This window comes from Mauremys reevesii, linkage group 2 (genome assembly GCF_016161935.1).
Source record: "Mauremys reevesii isolate NIE-2019 linkage group 2, ASM1616193v1, whole genome shotgun sequence".
In the NCBI taxonomy this organism is placed as follows: domain Eukaryota; kingdom Metazoa; phylum Chordata; order Testudines; family Geoemydidae; genus Mauremys; species Mauremys reevesii.
Genome location: NC_052624.1, coordinates 75,379,464 through 75,399,769, shown reverse-complemented (window position 1 = coordinate 75,399,769; position 20,306 = coordinate 75,379,464). Strand labels below are relative to the sequence as shown.

Below are 20,306 nucleotides of genomic sequence, written 5' to 3'. Positions count from 1 at the left end.
CGGTTTCTGTACTCCTCCCTAACGAGAGGAGTAACGCTAGTATCAGTATTAACATATCGGATTAGGGTTAGTGTGGACGCTGATCGACGGCATTGGCCTCCGGGAGCTATCCCACAGTGCACCAGTGACCGCTCTGGACTGCAATCTGAACTCGGATGCAGTGGTCAGGTAGACAGGAAAAGCCCCGCGAACTTTTGAATATTTCCTGTTTGCCTAGTGTGGAGCTCCGATCAGCACGGGTGGCGATGCAGTCCGAAATCAAAATAAAAAAAAAGAGCTCCAGCATGGACGATGCGGACGTGATCGCTGTAAGGGCAGGCAAATCTGTTCTATCAGCGCTCCGTTACAGAAGACGAAATTCAAAATCATTTTTTAAATATCTCCAGACAGACGCCATAGCAGGGACTCAGCGCACTGCTGCGTGGCAAGCGTAACGGAAAGCCAAAGAATCAAATGGACGCTCATGGACTGGAGGACTCAAGCTATCCCACAGTTCCTGCAGTCTCTGAAAAGCATTTGCATTCTTGGCTGAGCTCCAAATGCTTCTAGGGTCAAAAACAGTGTCCGCGGTGGGTCAGGGCATAGCTAGGCAATTTACGCACCCCCCCACCCACCCCCAGAAGTGAAAGGGAAAACAATCCTGTCTTGACTCTTTTACATGTCACCCTATCTTTACTGAATGCTGCAGATAGACGCGATGGTGCAGCACTCAACACCAACATCCTTGCTCCCCCCCGCCATGGGTGACTGATGGTACAATAAGACTGATACCCATTGTCATCATCAGCCTATTGGCACATGGGGCAGTGCAAAAGGCCTGGTAACCATGCGTACTAGCATCGGTCAGGTCGATCAAGGGCGCCTGGCCCTAATTTTTCCTGGTAGATGGTACAATATGGCTGATAACCATCATCATCATAGCAACAGGGGGATGAGCTTCATCAGCCCCCACCCTTCATGTGTAAAGAAAAGATTCAATTGCCCCTGGACTAGCAGCAGGATGCTGGGCTCCTCTCCTCCACACTCCTTAATGTCCTATGTGGACTATCATAGCAACTGGAGGCTGCCTTCCACTCATTTCTCACTAACAAGTATTCCTGCATTCTTTATTACTTCATCACACAAGTGGGGACAATGCTATGGTAGCCCAGGAAGGCTGGGGAAGAATGGAATGAACAGGTGGGGTTGTTGCAGGAGCACCCCCTGTGAATAGCATACAGCTCATAATCTATGCAGGATCTGACACAGAGCAGCTGTGCTCTCTGGTTCTCTGATACAGTGGTTCTCTAGTACACTTGCCCATATTCTAGGCAGGACTGATTCTATTTTTAGATACCAAAAAGGAGGGATTGACTCAGGAGTCATTCCCAATTTTAACTTTGCGCCTGGCTAAGAGCAGCCAGGGGCACTTATGACAGCAGCAAATGGAACAGTGCAAAAGGACTGGTAGCCATGCCCATCTTATTACCAATTTATGGTATGGTAGATGGTACAATATGGCTGATAACCATCGCTGCTATCATGCAAAAGCAAAAGCATGCAGCTGTGTGCCACTGCTGAATCGCCTCTGTGAGCGGCATCTAGTACACATACGGTGACAGTCACAAAAGGCGAAACAGGCTCCATGATTGCCATGCTATGGCATCTTCCAGGGCAATCCAGGGAAAAAAAGGCATGAAATGCTTGTCTGCCGTTGCTTTCCCAGCGGAAGGAGTGACTGACGACATTTACCCAGAACCACCCGCGACAATGATTTTTGCCGCATCAGGCACTGGGATCTCAACCCAGAAATTCAAAGGGGGGGGGAGGCTGCGGGAACTATGGGATAGCTACGGAATAGCTACCCACAGTGCAATGCTCCAGAAATCGACGCTAGCCTCGGACCGTGGACGCACACCACCGATTTAATGTGTTTAGTGTGGCTGCGCACACTCGATTTTATACAATCTGTTTTACAAAACCGGTTTATGTAAATTCGGAATAATCCCGTAGTGTAGACGTACCCATATTGAAGAGACAGGAAAATTCCTGAACAGATTTTAAATGCTAGCACCCATCTGTACTCTAAAATATGATTATTTAAAAAACAGATACAACCAGGTTAATCATATCTTCAAAAACAAAACAAGAAAAAAGAATAATAAATTACCATTAATCAAATTTTTAAAAAATCGCTCTATTTTAAAGTAGCCTAGTTTACATTTCACTATCTGTTCCCCCCCCCCCCATTTTGCTTAGTATAGACAAGAAAAATAGGCTAGAAACTTAAAGTAAACTGGCTAGTCAATTTCACATTGAGGTTCTCAATGCACTAGCCCAAGAGAGCAATGTTTGAATTATGAACAGCTCATGGAAGTGTTTACATACCCACAGTCAGGACAAATTTGGCACAAAACTTAGGTTTAAAGAAAAAAAAAGTGCTTTACATGACAGACCAAAAAGAAAAAAAAAACCCATTGTTTAAATGGTAAGACCCAAATAAAGGTTTTCATGAAATTAAAAAAATTACAATGAGTTTGTACATAATTTCAAGCAGGATTTAAATATGCCAGATTCACAGCAAAAGCTATTTGAAAACCAGGCTCCTCATCTCCTACAAATTACCAGAATGTAGTTTAAGATTCCATGATTTCCCCCACAACCACCTCAGTCTGACTAACAGAACCAGGAACCAAAGAGCCCCTTAAGTAAAATAGAGTATTTCATGTAACATTTACTAATCGTTACAGTGTTTATGCTGACTAGCACTACATATTACTTTATTATATTTGGGAGTTTTATTTTTCTTTTCAGTTATTTTCTAAAGTATCATAAATGTAGCTTTACTAGTACATGACTGTGTTCAGTGAAATTGCTTCCCATCACAAACATTAGAGAACATGAACTATTGTATAACTGGCTAGGGGCCCAAGCCATTAATAACATATATATAACAATTTCCTGTAAATTAACCCGAAAAAAAAATCAATAGGAATCATTTTAAGCTACACTTCACTTCCTATCGGTACAATTCAGTTGCAAAAACAAAAGAAGAAAAACAGCTTTGTAGTTCTTTGAAAGAACAGAAAAAATATTTGTTTTACTGTTCAGCCATTCTGCATAAACCTTATCCAATACACGTTTGGAGAATACACGCACAAGATTTGTATACAACAATATAGTGCTTTACATCTTCAAAGTGCTGAACCAACATTCACTATTTGAGAAGGACACACTGGTAATGGAAAAAAAAATCCCACTTCTTGTCTGAAAAATATTTATACCTACTACAGTTGCAACCATCATCGCAAATAGCTACAGTTGGAAGGAATTAGAAGACATTCTCCATTTTTAGGTTTACTCTGTGCGCATTTGACAGCAATTTGTGCTTAGTCAGTTTGCTTGTTTTCCTTATTGTTTGCATGGGTCTTTCATCACATAGCAACAGGGGAGAGAAAAAGCATTTTAAAGAGTATGAAAATGGCAGCGTAATGCAGACTCAAGTCCAGTTCCTGGTTACTTTTAACTCATTTTTTAAAACTGTTGTGATTTCATGTTCATGGAGTCCGTTTACTACTTACTGCCCATCTCCCAGAAATGTATTTATTGCTATTCTCATTTGCAGATGGAGAAACTATGGCTCAGAGGGCCAAATTCACCACTGGTGTTACGTAGATGAAGTTCTAGCGAAGTCAATGGCAACCTACCAGCTTATTCCTGTGGTGAAACTGGACAAGGGAGACTAAGGCCCCATCCATGCTTCTGAAATTACCTCTAACCTGACAGGATGAAAATAGCAATTCACAGGATTTCTCAGCAAGTGCAAGGCTTTATCAGAAAAAGCCAGAACTAGGTACCATAAGCAAAGACAGGGATAAAAAGGAAATTCCCAGTCTGGGGTTCACCTAGACTTTGGTATCTGGGCACAGGGTCTTGCTATTCTCTCTCTTCTCTCCAGGAGCCCTTATACCACTTCACTGCAGTACCTACTTAAGGGAAGAGGAATGTAAAACTGGAGTTAACACCTAACCAGGCAGTGTCTGATTAGACTGCTCTCTGCCTCTCTTTTTTTTTCCAAAGCCATTCCAGCTGGCACAATTGAGCCAACTGTATAGATGGGACATAACTTTGCTAAAACACCTGGTCTGGGATAAGTCTTTCAAAAACTGTTTTAGCAGAGTTGTGTCCCACCTATACGGTCGGTATAACCATGCCAGTAGAAGCGGCTTCTATAAACAAATGAGATGGGGAGCAAGGGAACTATGTGGTTTCCAGGGCAAAAAAGGTTAATTTCAGCTTCACATTCCTCTCCCCTTGCATAGGGGCTGCTGTACACACAGACCTTGCCTAGAGGCTGGAATGGATTTTGAAAGTGTTTCAGGAGTGTAGATGCAGCATAACTTGCATGAAGCCACAGAGCCAGTAAGTGGCAGAGGTAGGACCAGAACTCAGGATATCTTGATGTAGAGGTCCATGCACTAACCACATGCCTCTCTCCAGCTTTATGTCTAGTATTTGCAGAGCTGTATGTTCAATTATTTTAGTTTTAAAGCATGTATTTTTTTAATATTTTAGAGAGAGAAACACACAGAGACACAACCTTTTAGGGGTAAATACTCTCTCCCCCGCCCCACCATCTCCCTTCCCCAGTCATAAAAATTCAGCATGGCTAACTGTACCTTAAGAGCGCCGCAAAGCTCAACAGTATCTGCATCGTCTACTACAGTTATTCGGAAGTTTGGCGTTTGCAGGAGTTCTTTGAAAAGAAGGCCGTTCTCCAGGATTTTACTGCCTGTTTGGGGGTGGGGAGGGGGGAAGCAAGCAATGAATAATGTATTCATTTATTATCCTGGCTTTTTAGTGCAAGGCATAATACTTCAAAGCAGGAGTTAGATGGTTGGAGGGAGGGGAAGTGGGGAAAAACAAAGATAGTTCTTAACATGGAGACATTTACCAGTAGTCTAAGAGCTCAGAATAAACAGAAGAACAATCATACAACTTCACCACCACCTCCTTTTTGTTTAAATTCATTTCCCTTGTTTTCTTATTATTTAAATAATTAAAATTGGTTTAAAAAAATCTGTCCAAGTTATCTTCTCAGCAGCTTCAATTCTATGAAGTACTTTAAGCACATGTTCATACCTACTGGTAAAACAAGTCACAGATACCTTATTAACACAGCAAGCTAATGTTGTCCTAAAAAAGAAAGGTCTGTCAACACTTTAAATTAAATCAAACGTCTAAAATAATTATATGCAAGAGATGTTAACGTGACACTAAGCTCACAAAGCTAACTACACAAAAGTAAAAAAAAAATTAATGGTCTAACAACATTAACTCCCTTAGATTGCACACAGCTGTATATATTTGAATGCACATTAGACTTTGTAAAATCTCTCCAGCCTTAGATGGGTGCAGAGAAATCTGTGCTAGTAGTTCCAATTGCAGAATCAAGGCCAACACCCGCAGTTTGGAAGAATTAGTTACGATGAAAACCTACAAAGGATACAGTAGCATCCTTAAAAAGTTATAAATATGGAAAGAGTTTCACAAGGTGCAACACCTGTACTAAACAACATCTAATCACTTGATATTAGACTATGTAGCAACCTATGTAGCAAAATGTTCTGCACAGCAGTGGCATGGCTACTTTATCAGTATTAAACAGTATAATTGTTATGTTGTGGGTTGGTAATTATTTCATTGTAAAAGAAATAAGGGTCGGCTCTGAAGACACTATCCTAATGAGATTTCATAATCTCTCCTCCCAATGTCTTACTGCTACATTTCGAAGTGCAAACATTATAGGAAGTTCAGAAATTAAATATGAAAGACTTAGCAGCTCCTGATAATGATTGATTAAAGCTGGCAATGGTGATGTTCAAATTATTCAATGTGGAGTTTTGAGCATAGACATCGATATTTTAAACATTTTAATTACACAGAATGTTACCTATTGTGGTTTCACAGAACTTCTCTGCTGCTACCTCGTTGGCAATGTTAGCTCCCATCAGCACACTGATGTCTATTCCCATTTTCTCTCGAATAATGTCAGAAATCAGTTTGAGTCCCTCTGGGCCTTCATCTATTCCCTGCAGCCAACATTAAAGTGAATTACTGAGCAGGCATTAGACAGAATAGACTGCGTCACAATTATCCTTCCTAGGGGGAAGCTACAATAAAGTTTATCCAGTTAGTGACAGAAGATAGTGGACTTGCTACCACTGAGATAAGCCACACAGACACATCTGGCTACATAGCCTTGCCTCTACTGAGACCTTTTATGATACAAAATCGCACTTAAAAATTAGGAATTAACTACCAACATCTAGATGATGACAACAGGGTTTATTCTGTGCTAAATAAAGGGCCCAATCCTGTAAGGTGCTGCAAGTTCATCTCCCCTGGGAACAGATCCACAGATGATGTCAATGAATGTCCCCCTACTGAAGTCAACGGAGCGACACTGATTTCCACCTGTTGAGGAGCAGGCCCATTGACCTCAGTAGAAAACAACGAGGCCCAGAAACTCACAGGATTGGATTTTAAATATTTTTTTTATGTAATATTTTGTGGGGAAAACACTCAAACTGAAATATCTCAGAGAAATTGCCGTGTGTTTAATGACAGCAACGGCTTGCTAGTCAGAGTTCTAGTCATCTTGAACACTACTACAAAGTGAAAAGCCCGTTTGTAGATATGGAAGAAGCTGACTAATAATACTTTTGCTCTTACGTAGCATTTTTCATCTATCGATTTCAAAGTGCTTTACTGAAATATCATTATCCCTGTTCTCCAGAGAGAAGACTGGGGGGGAGAGAGAGAGTGCCTTAGAAGTATCAGTGCCAGTGTGAGAGGAAGAATAGAATCCAGAACTGACTGCTTTTTTTGCCTTTTTTGAAGAGCCCTCCAGCCTCCAAAGCTTCTTCTCCCATGGATTCTCCCATGTGCCCAAACGTGCCTTTTTTTCTCTGTTGTTTCTGTCAAAAAAAAAAACATCCACAACCTTCCCCAAAAATTAATTTATAAATATTTTTTTTTTTCTTTGTTTTTTATTATTTTTAAATTTCTTCTCTCACACATGACACAGACTTGCAACTAGAACTTTATTTTTTTTTTTTTTTTTTTTTTTTTAAAAAGTAAAAAAAATAATTTAACTTTAAAAAAGCCACAGAACAAGCCACAGAAGATCAGACTGGCAGTGTTTGGTTTTTTTTTTTTGGGAAAAAAAATTTAAATTTTTTTAGACACAACACAACTAAGAGACACTGCAAGACACAAAATGTAAACCAACACATTGTAAAACTCACTATTACTTTCATGTTCACAGTTTACTTTCTCATCCTTTCAGTTATCATCTTTACAGTGATATTGTACAGTAATGTGATCTTGTATGCATGCTTTTGTTGTGTCTGTTTTTAACAGCTCCAAAGATGTCTTGACAGTCTATTTATTAGGTCCCCGAACAGGCAATTAACCAACAGCTGCCAGTCTCTTTAAAAGGCATTTGGAACAACTATCTAGATATGAATTTGTGCACTTGAATGAATAACCTGCATTGAGATCACACATGACTGGGTACTAAATCCAGGCCTGCCATGGACTTCTGCTGAAGTCCACTTCTGAGAAGTAAAAGAGAAGGAGAGTTGATCTTAAAAACAGGGACAAAGTTGAAGGAAAAAGAAGGAGGTTCCAGGTGTGAGTGTTCCCCCATGTCATGTGGTGTAGAGCCAATGTAATGGCTCCCAACATAGGCCAGGGCAATAGATCTAGATGCAATAAAGAGAGAGACAAGACAATGATGATGAGAACAACAAAAATAAATTAGAACAGAACAAAGGCTCTTTTACAAATTTGCTCAAAAACTCTTCTTGTACTGCAAAAGAAAAAAAACAAAATGAAAAGCAAAGAGAAAATTCCATCACAATCAATTTAATGAGTTTAGTCATTTACCCTGTCATAATCAATTTAAGGCAACATGATTTACAGTGCATTCATTATTCATTCATCATCATTCACATTTATCACCAAAGATTTCATCACATTTTTTTTATTTATGCAGGTCTGTTGCACATATACACCTGAGTTTTGTAGACAGCGAGCAGAGCATATTTTATTACTGAGAGACAGAACCCAGAGAGACTAGCATTTGTTGCAGTTTTACACAGCCTACATTAATACTAACTACACTAACTACAGCATTTGTTACCTGTGTATATGCATTTGCAACATAAAATGCTGATATAAAAAGAAAGTGTGTGTATGCATGCACACACATGCACATGCTTAGAAATAAAAAATCCTCCAAATCTTATCAATGGGGAAATGATTGATTTTGTCAGAAATCTTTGTGGATCAGATCATCAGTCTCTTGGCAGTTTGCAAAATTTTTGTTTTGTTGTAAAAAAGAAAGTGAAAATAGGTAGCACAGCATAACAGTAAAAAAAAAAAAAAAATTTGTATGCACTTCAAGAGAGAGCACCTACTGGACCATAGAAGCAGCTTAACAATGGGAAGATTAAAATAAACATTTTGTTGTAAATAAAAGTTGAAAAAAAATTAAAAAATTTTAAAAAAAAACTAAAAATATACTAATAAAAAAAAAAAAAAAAATAATTTTTTAATTTACTAATTTAATAATTTAATTTTTATTTAATTTTTTTTTAACATTAATTTATTATTCTTTTAATAAATATAATCAAAAAATAATCAAATTAACTCTGATTATTTTAAAAAGGATTCTACCAGTTTCTGATCATGATCTATGACACACAGAGTTAAGCCACAGTAAAGACACTGACTTTTATTCTTTCTTCAATCACACATAAAGAGTATCAACATAAATTTTAAGATAAGAAATATAAGGATAAGAAGAACAGAGAATCAAGTCAGTGAGAAGTGAAGGAAAGAAATCTGAAGTCTTGGGATTCTTGGTGTTATTTTCATCTCAGATAGCCAGATGGCTGACATGGAAGTTTTCATCGCTATATATTTATTGCTTTCAACACAATGCCAGAATCATGTGCCTTGTCTCTTTCATCCTTCAATTCAATTAATGTATAATCAAAAATGTATCTGTAAAGTACAACGCCCGAAATAGAGCAGTGTTACCTTTTAATAAAATTCAAGCTTTCGAGACAAAATCCCTTTGATAGGGCAGCACTGACAAAAAAAAAGATTCAATGGTTTCAGCTAAACTAAAGAGAGCTAAATTTATTTAAAAAATAAAAATGGAAAATCTGGAGGGTGAACCTGTGCCAGGAATGAGAACAGACAGGGAACTTGTGCCGAGAAAATAGAGCACCCCCACCCTCAACCAAATGAAGGGCAGGAACAAAGTAATATCTTCTAGAAGCTTGTCGGAATAACCAGATCTACCATAGCTTAATACTCAGAAACAAAATGTCATTTAAAATAGAAACTCCCTTGCCTCCAGCTCTATGAAAGCCCCTTTAAAATGCTGTTCCCAACAAGTTCCCATACTGGGACTGTTTTATCTTTTTGGATGGCTCTGAACAGTTTCTCTTGTTGCAGGAAAATCTTTGATGTGAACAAGTGCACTGTGCACTCAGTCACATGAGATTCTCTCGTCAATTTTTAAAATGATTAGATCAGTGTTTGGGATGTGAATTAACAACCAGACTATTATATTTGTGCTCTGCTCTCCATCTAATGATGTGTCTAGAATCAGAAAGTAATACGCTGAAAAGCCTGGTGGTGCAAAACATTTTTTTAAAGTTAGTCTTGTAAGCAGTCTCACCTTCCTCTTACTGAAAATGACAGAATAAAATAAAAAACACTGCATTACAATTCACTAGTGAGTAGGACTCAAATTCTGATTGTACATCCAAAGAAGTCCTACGTAACAATTAAGAAAAAACAACAATTTGGCTGGGACAGGAAAAGATTTTTCATCTCAAACTCTCAGTTGAATGGTTTCAGAAGATTCCATTATATATTGACAATGTTAATATATAGCATTTATTATACCTTGATGAGCGTTATCCCAACAGCTTTCTTTGGTACTTGTCCTGTGATCTCATCACAGATCTTATGAATAAACTGGTGAGGAATGACAAAGACCAACAAGTCTGCATCTTGCACAGCTTCGTTAAGATTTGGAATGGCAACCTGCACAATTATTGGAGAAAAAGGGGGTTGAAACAAAATCTTAAAAAAATTAATTCTATTCAAAAGTTCTCTAAAAATAATCTAGAAGAGCTTTCTGAGAATGATAATTTCTATCATGTTATATCAATAAGAGAAAAAAAACCCATGCACATTATATTCCTACAAATGCAAAAGCATCAAGTGCTTTCAAGCCAACCCAACCCAAAACATATTGGGCCAAATTTTGAAAGGGGCATTTCCTCACCTTCTAATATTGTGGACACAATCAACTGTACCTGCAAATGACAGAATTTAGATAGCTAACTACCAAATTTGCAGGAGCAAATGATGTTCGCACCTACAAATCAGAGTTCAGACATCTAACTAATATTCACAACCTAATTGATTGAAACGCAAAATTAGAGGCCGTTTTTGAATGTCTCTTCCCTAGCTGCTGGTTTGGCAAAACAGTTTACATTCCTAATACACTACTGCACCCAGAAAACTGAGGCCTGGTCTACACCTAAAAAACTTAGGTTGACCTAGCTACATTGCTCGGGGCTCTGAAAAATTCACACTCCTAAGAGACATAGTTAAGCCAACCTAAGTACACTGTAGACCTAGCGACCATCTCTCGAGGAGGTATATTTACTACAGCGATGGAAAAAACCCTTTCCTCTCGCTATAGCAAGTGCCTACATTACAATGCCGCAGCACCACAGATGTGCCACTGCAGTGCTTGTAATACAGACATGTCCTGTTTAAAACAAACAAACAAACAAACCAACCTTCATCAGGCTCTCTTACCTGTTTCCTGATATTCTATTTTTGATTCTTAAAAGGTTTTGTTTTTCTTTTTAAGAAGGTGACCAGCTTCCAAGCCACCTGCCAGACTTCACCCTTTTCCAACAAGTGATGAGGACTTTAACGTAGTTCTCATGTTTAACCACGCTTGAAATAACAGAGGCACCAAAAATGAGTTCTGGGGCTGTACAGTGGCCTCTGCAATCACTATTGATGGACGTAATGAACATGAACAACCTGGGTAACACCAAAGTTTCCCTAGTCTATGACAAAAGGGAAATAATAAATTGCCTAGGGAGATTGTGGAATCTCCATCATTGGAGATTTTTAAGAGCAGGTTAGACAAACATCTGTCAGGGATGGTCTAGATAATACTTAGTCCTGCCATGAGTGCAGGGGACTGGACTAGATGACCTCTCGAGGTCTCTTCCAGTTCTACGAGTCTATGATTTACTTCACATTAGGAGACTGGTGCAGCATTTAGGTTTCAATGGCCCCAACAGAACCATAATCTAGCTACAGGCAGTTTTTAACCCATAGATCATCCTGTTAAATTGCCAGTTGCTGCTCTCTCCTCCTACTTCTAGGTCTTTCTGGGCCAGATTCATGATTGCCCATCACAATATGTTGTCATTTACACCAGTGCGAACTGCATGAAAAATGCCACCATTCAGGTTTGGCAGCACTTTACACTGGCATAAATGACTACAAAAGTGAACAGCCTATATATAATTCAATGCAGCTTTCAGTAGTGAACTTCCAAAGGGTCTGAAACCCCACCTTTCTTCCGAACTTGCCAGTCAGTTCCTTTCCAAAATAGAGACCAAATCTTTATGGTAGTTAAGGGCAAAGGCATTATTATTTTCACGTGTTTGCATATATACACAATATAGTATATAGTACCATAAAGTCATTGAAGGGGAAGATCTATTACAAGATTATGTTAGTTATCAACTACCTTAGAGAGCTCAGCTGTTCGGAACCCTTGATTGTGCCCACATCATTAACAAAATAGTTAGAGTTTGACCAAAAGCAAAACAGTGAATGAGAAACTCCTATCTCACTTTTGATTATAAACAATTCTTATACACACACACACACACACGCACGCACGCACACACGCACACACGCACACACCAAGTTTAGCTTCCAAGTCTTACCACATTTTCTGGCAGTTTGTATCCAGGGAGATATTTTACATTTTCATGTTCATTATTTATGATATCTGTCAGTTTTCTCCCATCAATATTTTCCTCAAAGACCCACATTTTCACTGTGGAAGCAAACTTTTGCATATTTTTTACATTATTGCCTATTATTTTGGCAACAGCAGAGCCCCTGTAGGAAAGAAAACAGAAAAGAAGATATTCCAAAATTATAGTAACTTTGTTCCGGAAAAATAGTTCACTTAATAGACACACACACACACGCACCATCCTACCCACCCCCAAAATGCCCAGGCAATTGGTCCAATTACTATTTAAAAAATTTGAACTAATAAAATGGGGAGGGGAATCAACCAATCATTCATATATTTTGCTTTTGCTTAAACAAATACAGTTAGAAAAGAGCTCAGCAGACTGAAACATTTACTCATACCCCTCTAATTGATTCTTCTGCTCATAAGACATCCAGGGGGAGTTCAGTAACTTCATATGCACAAATTCAAAAGGATTATATTTTTCAATGCAGTGGTAAGAAGCTACATACAACTTCTAAATAACTGAAAAATTAAAATTTAAAAAAGAAATGATGGGTCAGCAAGTTTTGTAAAATCCTCTTGCCAGTGGCAAGAAGATTTCCTTTGGCAGGGGACACATCCATCAATTTCTGCAGAACATCAACTACAGCTTGACCGTCTTCCAAATGTGATCTGATGCAGTGCCATCTTCCCGAGTTTGCAGACAAACACTTGCATTGCTGCTCAAATCCTTTTCCCTCAGAACACCAGCAGAATAAAATTAACAAGATTCTGGAGTCAATTTTGCTCAGATCTCCGGACAACAGTGAAACTGCCCAAGAATTCCATTATGCAGGGAAAGTTACAAGCAATATCAGTCAGGTACAAGAACTATTTATGAGGGAGAAGAGTAGATTCTCCCACTCCCAATGGCCTTGGGTTCACGATTTGTGTGTGCATGTGTGGGGTTTTTATGTTACTTATTACTATCATTATTAATATCCTCCAGTCTCCCATTTGCCCTCACCTGCCCCATAGCCTAAGGGGGAGGACATCAGAAATAACTTCACGGGTGTGGGAGCAGGAAAAAAGGTGTGTGCTTTAAAAGACTGCATATTAAGAGGCAAGATACTGTTTTAACTTTATAAATTTAGCCATATATAAGCCCCTAGCATGATCCCCTAACAGCCAAAGCTTATTACAGAGTATTTGTAGTGAATTAGATTCATTCTATAAGAGCTTTTAATGCAGCAGTAGGGATTTGGCTATTACAGTCCTTGTGATCACTTAGTAAGCATAAGAAATATTTCTAACATGCCATGAAAAGGTTTTGACTACATATAACAATTCTTGTTGAATTAAATCATAAAAGTGTTATTTCTTTAAAAGACTACAAGAAAGTGTTTTTTAATAGAGTATTTCTTTTTACAGCAGTATTTCATGTTCCACAAAATTTCCTGAGCCAGGAAGGTGACAATGTTACCAAAACTAACATCTTGATTATAAATGCTGCAATGCCTCCTGCTACATCCTGGAAAGCATAAGGCAAGCTATTGTCCTGAACTAATTTACTTTGCTTATGGAGTAAGAAAAGGGAATGAAAATTAGCTTTTAAGACTTAGGAATTAAAACAGAGAGGGACTTTGATGTAATGGCCAGAACATAGGAGTGGTAGATTAGAGTTCAAGGTTCTTTGCCTAGTTCTGTCACCAACTATCTTGTTTTACTATAGGCAATTTACCTTACCAATCTGTTTCAGTTTTCCTGTCTCTGCAATGGAAATAATAATATTTAATATATCACAAGGTGTGTTGTGTGTAATTTTGAGATTCTTGGATGGAAGGGGCTATAAAAACATGACTTTTTTTAGTACTATATTTAAATAAAGACTGTAAAGTTTCTCTCTTCGGTCTTAATCTCCACTAAGTATTTTGCAAACACAGTTGATAGAGAAATACAGTGTTAATTCTAGCTCAGCCTAAATGTGCACATGGTTTTTGTTTTGTTTTTTATTGTACTGTACCACACACTGACTAGCCTAAAGTCTTTGCATTAGGGCTGTCAAGTGATTAAAAAAATTAAACATGATTAATCGCATGATTAATCATACAGTTAAACAATAATAGAATACCATTTATTTAAATATTTTTAGATATTTTCTACATTTTCAAATATATTGATTTCTATTACAACACAGAATACAAAGTGTACAGTGCTCACTTTATATTATTTGATTACAAATATCTGCACTGTAAAACAAAAAAATAGTATTTTTAATTCACCTAATACAAGTACTGTAGTGCAATATCTTTATCATGAAAGTTTAACTTACAAATGTAGAATTATGTACAAAAAATAACTGCACTCAAAAATAAAAATGTAAAACTTTAGAGCCTACACATCCACTCAGTCTTACTTCTTGTTCAGGCAATCGCTCAAACAAATTTGTTTACATTTGCAGGAGATAATGCTGCCTGCTTCGTGTTTAGAATGTCACCTGAAAGTAAGAACAGGCATTCACATGGCACTGTTGTAGCAGATATTACAAGATATTTACGTGCCAGATGCACTAAAGATTCATATGTCCCTTCATGCTTCAACCACCATTCCACAGGACATGTGTCCATGCCGATGATGGGTTCTGCTTGATAACGATCCAAAGCAGTGTGGACCAACGCACGTTCATTTTCATGATCTGTCAGATGCCACCAGCAGAAGGTTGATTTTCTTTTTTGGTGGTCCGGATTCTGAAGTTTCCACATCCGAGTGTTGCTCTTTTAACTCTTCTGAAAGCATACTCCACACCTCATACCTCTCAGATTTTGGAAGGCACTTCAGATTCTTAAACCTTGGGTCAAGTGCTGTAGCTATCTTTAGGAATCTCACATTGATACCTTTTTTGTGTTTTGTCAAATCTGCAGTGAAAGTGTTCTTAAGTTGAACAACATGTGCGGAGTCATCATCCAAGACTACTATAACATGAAATATACAGCAGAATGCAGATAAAACAGAGCAGGAGACATGCAATTCTCCCCCAAGGTGTTCAGTCACAAATTTAGTTAGCACATTTTTTCAATGCGCATCATCAGCATGGAAGCATGTCCTCTGGAATGGTGGCCGAAGCATGAAGGGATATACAAATGCTTAGCATATCTGGCACGTAAATACCTTGCAATGCCAGCTACAAAAGTGACATGCAAATACATGTTCTCACTTTCAGATGACATTGTAAATAATAAGCAGGCAGCATTATCTCCCGTAAATGTAAACAAACTTGTTTTTCTGAGCAACTGGCTGAACAAGAAGTAATATAAAGTGAGCACTGTACACTTTGTATTCTGTGTTGTAATTGAAATCAATATATTTTAAAATGTAGAAAATCATCCAAATATATTTAATAAATTTCTATTGGTATTCTATTGTTTAACAGTGTGATTAAAAGTGTGATTAATCACAATTAATTTTTTTAATCATAATTAACTTATGCGATTAACTAAAAAAATTAACTGTGATTAATCGACAGCCCTACTTTGCATACGTGCAGCATGTACTGCTCACACCACAAATTCCATTATTGTTTAACAGTTAGATGGTCTGAACTTTCTCTTTTCCTTCTTTGCTGTAATAAGAATAAGATGGTCATTGATTTCCTGTGTTCAGGAGGACCTATAATGTGGCTTCTCTGCTTCCTATTTCATTGTAATGTTACAAGAACTAAACTAGAAGTAAGTTGGGCAAAGTCACAAGAATGACACCAGGAATCTAAATGCCATAAATAGAGTGAGATAGCAACTCCCCACCCCTGTTTTAACCAACACACAAATCAGCACACTCTCTCTTCCTACAACCGATAAAATGGAATCTGAAGTGCATTCCTCACCTTGGGTTGACTGCATTCATGACATTACCAAGCAAAAGAATTGGTATGCTTACTGATTTGTTTCTAGTACAATACTTCTGGCATCATGGGTCAGGCTGTAATATTTTGCGCCTACAGTAGTTCAATCGCACAGGAAAACCCAGTACATTCTTCTCAATCACAACAGGAACACTTTCCAAGTGAAAGCTAACAGCACTCAGATCATTAAATAAGGTAACTCAATTTCAAAGGGCAATATTCCTCCTTGGTGCAAGTGCAAAGTTCTGGCCAGGAATAAAGACCTGTTTAATGCAGGGCTCTAGGATTCTTTTCAGTGGGAGGGTCCCAGAGTTCAGGCTGCAGCTCAAGCGAGAACATCTATACTGCAGTTAAACAGCCCCCGAGTCCGAGCCCCATTAAACCAAGTCAGTTGGCACAGGCCAGCTATGGGTTTTTAATTGCAGTGCTGTGTAGACATACCCAAAGAGGGCCATTGGGAACTATCAAGGTAACTCACCAGGCGACACAGTGTTAACTTCGTTTGAGTGATAGTGTAGTAGAAGAAAAGTGTGGAAACTGTCAGAAAGAAGTAGGTGAGGTAGGATACAGATGGTTCAGTTTGTTAATCATTACGGAGTGCATCTAAAGAGCCCTATGTTACAGGTAATTTGACACATGGCAGAAATCCATGAGAGGTGCCGCAGTATGAGATTTTTTGGAGCACTTCTTTCTCCTATGCAAAGTTACTAAAATTCTTGAATGTTGTATTTTGTGTCATCATGCATGTCAAGTTTGCACAATCAAATGAATTAAGCTCCATTCCTGCAAATAGTCTTGAGTTCAACAGAGTACTCACATACATAAACAAGCTGCTTCTTGTAGCACTAGTATTCCTTTAATCTAGATGTTTTAAAAATGTATATAAAAACAACACAAGATCCAAGGTGTGAAAGATCCTGACTAAGATTTTGCTCTGATTCAACAAAATTTATATATCTGAGTATTTCCATTGTTCATTGCTCATAAGCATTTGCAGAATCAGAGTAATAGGCCCCAATTCATGACAGCACTTATGCATATACTTAATTTTAAGCATGTGATTAAGTGCTGCACTGAACTGAGATGCTTTCCTGAATCAGGGCCTTAGTCAAGATCTCTCACTTCTTGATTCTGGGGTGGGGAGGGGTGGGTGCAGAAGAATAGTCTGGATTATAGAAATACTTGTGATTTAATAAGGGGCTAGAAAATAGTTGCTTATCAAAATATTTCCTAGATTAAAATCTTTTTCATTCATTTTTCTTTCTTTCACCCCTTCATAGACAATTATTTTCCCTTTAGGAGACGTGTGGCAAACTGTTATCTCAATAAATTTGGCCCAAAAGATAATGACAGTTACTGCCACCGAAAGCACAATCTCTTCTTCTCACAATTTAGCAGATATGATTATTTTGCCCTCCAAATATCTGTCAGCATACACACAGGCAATTCTTGTATACTGAGCTGATCCAATTAGTAATCACAACAAAAAATAATTAAAGCTACACCCACACAGTTGTAGCTTGTATATAATCTCAATGAAGTTTCTCACACTTTGATGCATGCTAGTTTCAGTATACACCATATGTAACCAGTTAACTTAATTAGCTACGATTCCTATTTGCTTCATGTATGAGACTGACAAATTGAAAGGAAATAAATAAACAAAAGCAAAAGTTATGCAGCATTTTATAGAACAAAGTTCATTTTACAAGTTAGTATAAGGCAAGCATCAGGTTATGATCCGAGTTGGTTAACCATCCCTCCCTCAAAAAACAAAAACAAAACTCCATGTGACCTTGCACTGTGCAACTTCCAGAACTTTGCAAAACAATAGCCACATTAAAAGGCAGTTACATAAAGTGAACAGCAGCAGCATTTTAACAGTGGGATTGTTAAGGTTACTTTGACCAGGGACTCTAATGTTCTGATTTTGTTTCACAAATTGTAGTGTCCGGTCCCTTTCTATCTAGCTGAATGTTACTATTCATGGAGAAACACTGGAGTTCTCTAAAGTTAGACATAATTTAAAAAAAAATGTTTAACCGATGCTATTCATAAGTCATCCCTGGCAGCATCCTGTTTTTAAAATTCATTAAAGTGACAAACTGTGAAGATACATTTATATAATTAATAAATAATAATACTCTGTACTTCACATTTTTCAACTGAGGTTCTATGTTCTTTACACAGATGGGAAGTAAAATGGGAAAAGACAAAGTGGGAAACTGAGGCACAGAAAGGTCAAGGGCATGGTACGACTCCTATTGAAATTAATGGCAAAACTCCCATTACCTTTAATGGAAACAAAATTGGGACATTAGTCGCTTGTCCAAAGTGACAAGCAAGTGGCAGATTTGGCAATAAAGCCACATTTTATTAAGCCTTTTATGCTCCACAACATGTAGGAAATTGAAGTCCATCTGACCTCAACTCCCCTTCTTGATATTAAGAGATTACTGATACAGTATATTGCCCAATGTCCTGTAATTCATCTGAAAGATAAATGCATTGGCAAACAATTTGTATGAACGACACCATATAAAATAAATTTATATTTCATCATTTCGGGGGCTGAGTTCTTCCAAGTTAAAATCTTTCAGGCAACACAATCACCTGAAAATGTGCAGAATCTTTAACGTCTTTGCCAGCTGATATCAGAGCTGACAGAAGTGGGCACACAACAGATGCCAGGTTAAAAATATCCTGTTATAACTTCTGTATAGAAAAGTTTAATCTACACAGGGGGACAAAGCAGTGTGCCTGATTCTCTAATTTGTTACACCCTTGACTTTCAGTGGAGCATCTGATGCAGAACTAGAGCAATGGAGTAGGGGAATCAGGCCCAGTGTAGCCAAAGTTTGCTCTTCCTGTATGGTTAGAACAACACTGCCGCATTCTTCCTCTTGAAAGTTAACAGACGTAAAACGCATCCTAATTAAATTTAAACACACATATCGTAAAACAAACGGACTCTACAAAAACAAACATCGCATCCCGGATTTTCCACAAATTGACAACGTGATTTGAAAAAATTCCCAGAAGCAATACACAAAGTAGGCGTAAATGAGCAGAACAACTTTGGCCAGATTTTGCAAAAATGAACCCCTCTGGGTGGTTCTGATCCCCTAAAGTTCTGTCAGGGCTGGAAGGGGACAGAGTTGTGGACAAACGGTTGTGGCGTCTCTCTCACCGAACTACCTAGTGTTTATTACTTCTACAGCACAGCAAGCGCCTTACAGACAAGTAAGAGACAAGGGGTCTGATTCTCGCCTGGCCTGCACCTTGCTGCAGACAGTGCCCCCACTTTCAGACCGGAACCACTCCAAACCCACTCTAGCCCGGGACCAACGCTTCACTGCGTGCAAGCAGGGGAGAATCAGGCCCGGTGGCCTTGCCACAGGGTTTCCTGAGGCGGGAGGGTTCCCACACGGGGGGAGGCTGTACACCCAGCCGTACAACCCAGCCCCAGCGGGCAGGGATGCTTCCCCCGCCCCTGGCAGCGCGCAGGGCGGCTCCGGCCGACGCCCTCTCCACGCGTTGGCCCGGGTTTCTCTGCCCCCACGAGAGGCACCGCCGGGGAGGAGGCGAGGGGCGGCGGCTCCTCCCGCGCTGCTCTGCGGGCAGCCGCACTCACCAGTTCCCCGAGCCCACGATGCAGACCCTGAGCGGCGCCGAGACCAGAGCCATGGCGGGCGCTGCACCCCCAGCCGCCCCGCCTCGCCGCTCAGCACCGGGTCTCGGCAGGGCAAACGGCGGCGAGCACCTCCCGGCCGTGCACCGGAGAGAAAGCCCGGCGCACGCCGCCCGTCCGCCCGCCCTTAGGCGCTCACAGGCTGCCGCTCCCGCGGCTTGCTGGGAGCTGTAGTCCGGGCCCCGGTGCGGGTGCAAAGCTGACTCTTGCCCTCCGGGGTTAGCATCTGCTCCGGCTTCCTAAAGCGCGCTCTGCTTGCAAGCCGGGCAAGATCCAGGATGGTCTCATGTGCATCCTTTTCCACAGCAGGGGGCATGTTCGTTCTTGGAGCTGGGGGGTCAAGAGGCTCCTCCCTCAGTTCCCCACCCCAAACACCAGGTAAGCAATCAAGGTCTCTGGCCATCTGTTGGCCAAGGAGAGCTGGATGGGGGGCTCCCTTTTTCAACCAGGGTGAAAAGTTGCCCCAGTGGAGAGAAGCTGCCCCAAGATCAAGGCTCCTTTGGTTGTTATGTTAAAACAGGTGTTTTGCCCTGTTTTCAAAGTATTAATATAGTTGGCTACTAAGATAAGAGACTACTAAGGGGGATGTGATAGAGGTCTGTAAAATCGTGAATGGTGTGGACAAAGTGAATACAGAAATGTTA

General features: G+C 39.4%; 1 protein-coding gene across 3 annotated transcripts in view; it reads right to left on the bottom strand.

The window, feature by feature from the left end:
* Positions 1-19,933, bottom strand: part of GPD1L (glycerol-3-phosphate dehydrogenase 1 like) — a 33,604-nt gene extending 13,671 nt beyond the window's left edge. Inside the window, exons 1-5 of one of the 3 annotated variants that reach the window (XR_005594695.1) lie at positions 19,606-19,933; positions 12,054-12,231; positions 9,970-10,110; positions 5,933-6,071; positions 4,659-4,771 (exon numbers count right to left, since the gene is read on the bottom strand). Coding sequence is in view for 2 of the 3 variants with exons in the window: in XM_039526385.1 (XP_039382319.1) it covers positions 4,659-4,771; positions 5,933-6,071; positions 9,970-10,110; positions 12,054-12,231; positions 19,606-19,658 (624 nt within the window). In the remaining variant the exon portion in view is untranslated. The remainder of the gene's footprint in view (positions 1-4,658; positions 4,772-5,932; positions 6,072-9,969; positions 10,111-12,053; positions 12,232-19,605) is intronic. The other 2 variants (XM_039526385.1, XM_039526384.1) reach the window with 2 other exon arrangements.
* Positions 19,934-20,306: the final 373 nt, after the last annotated feature.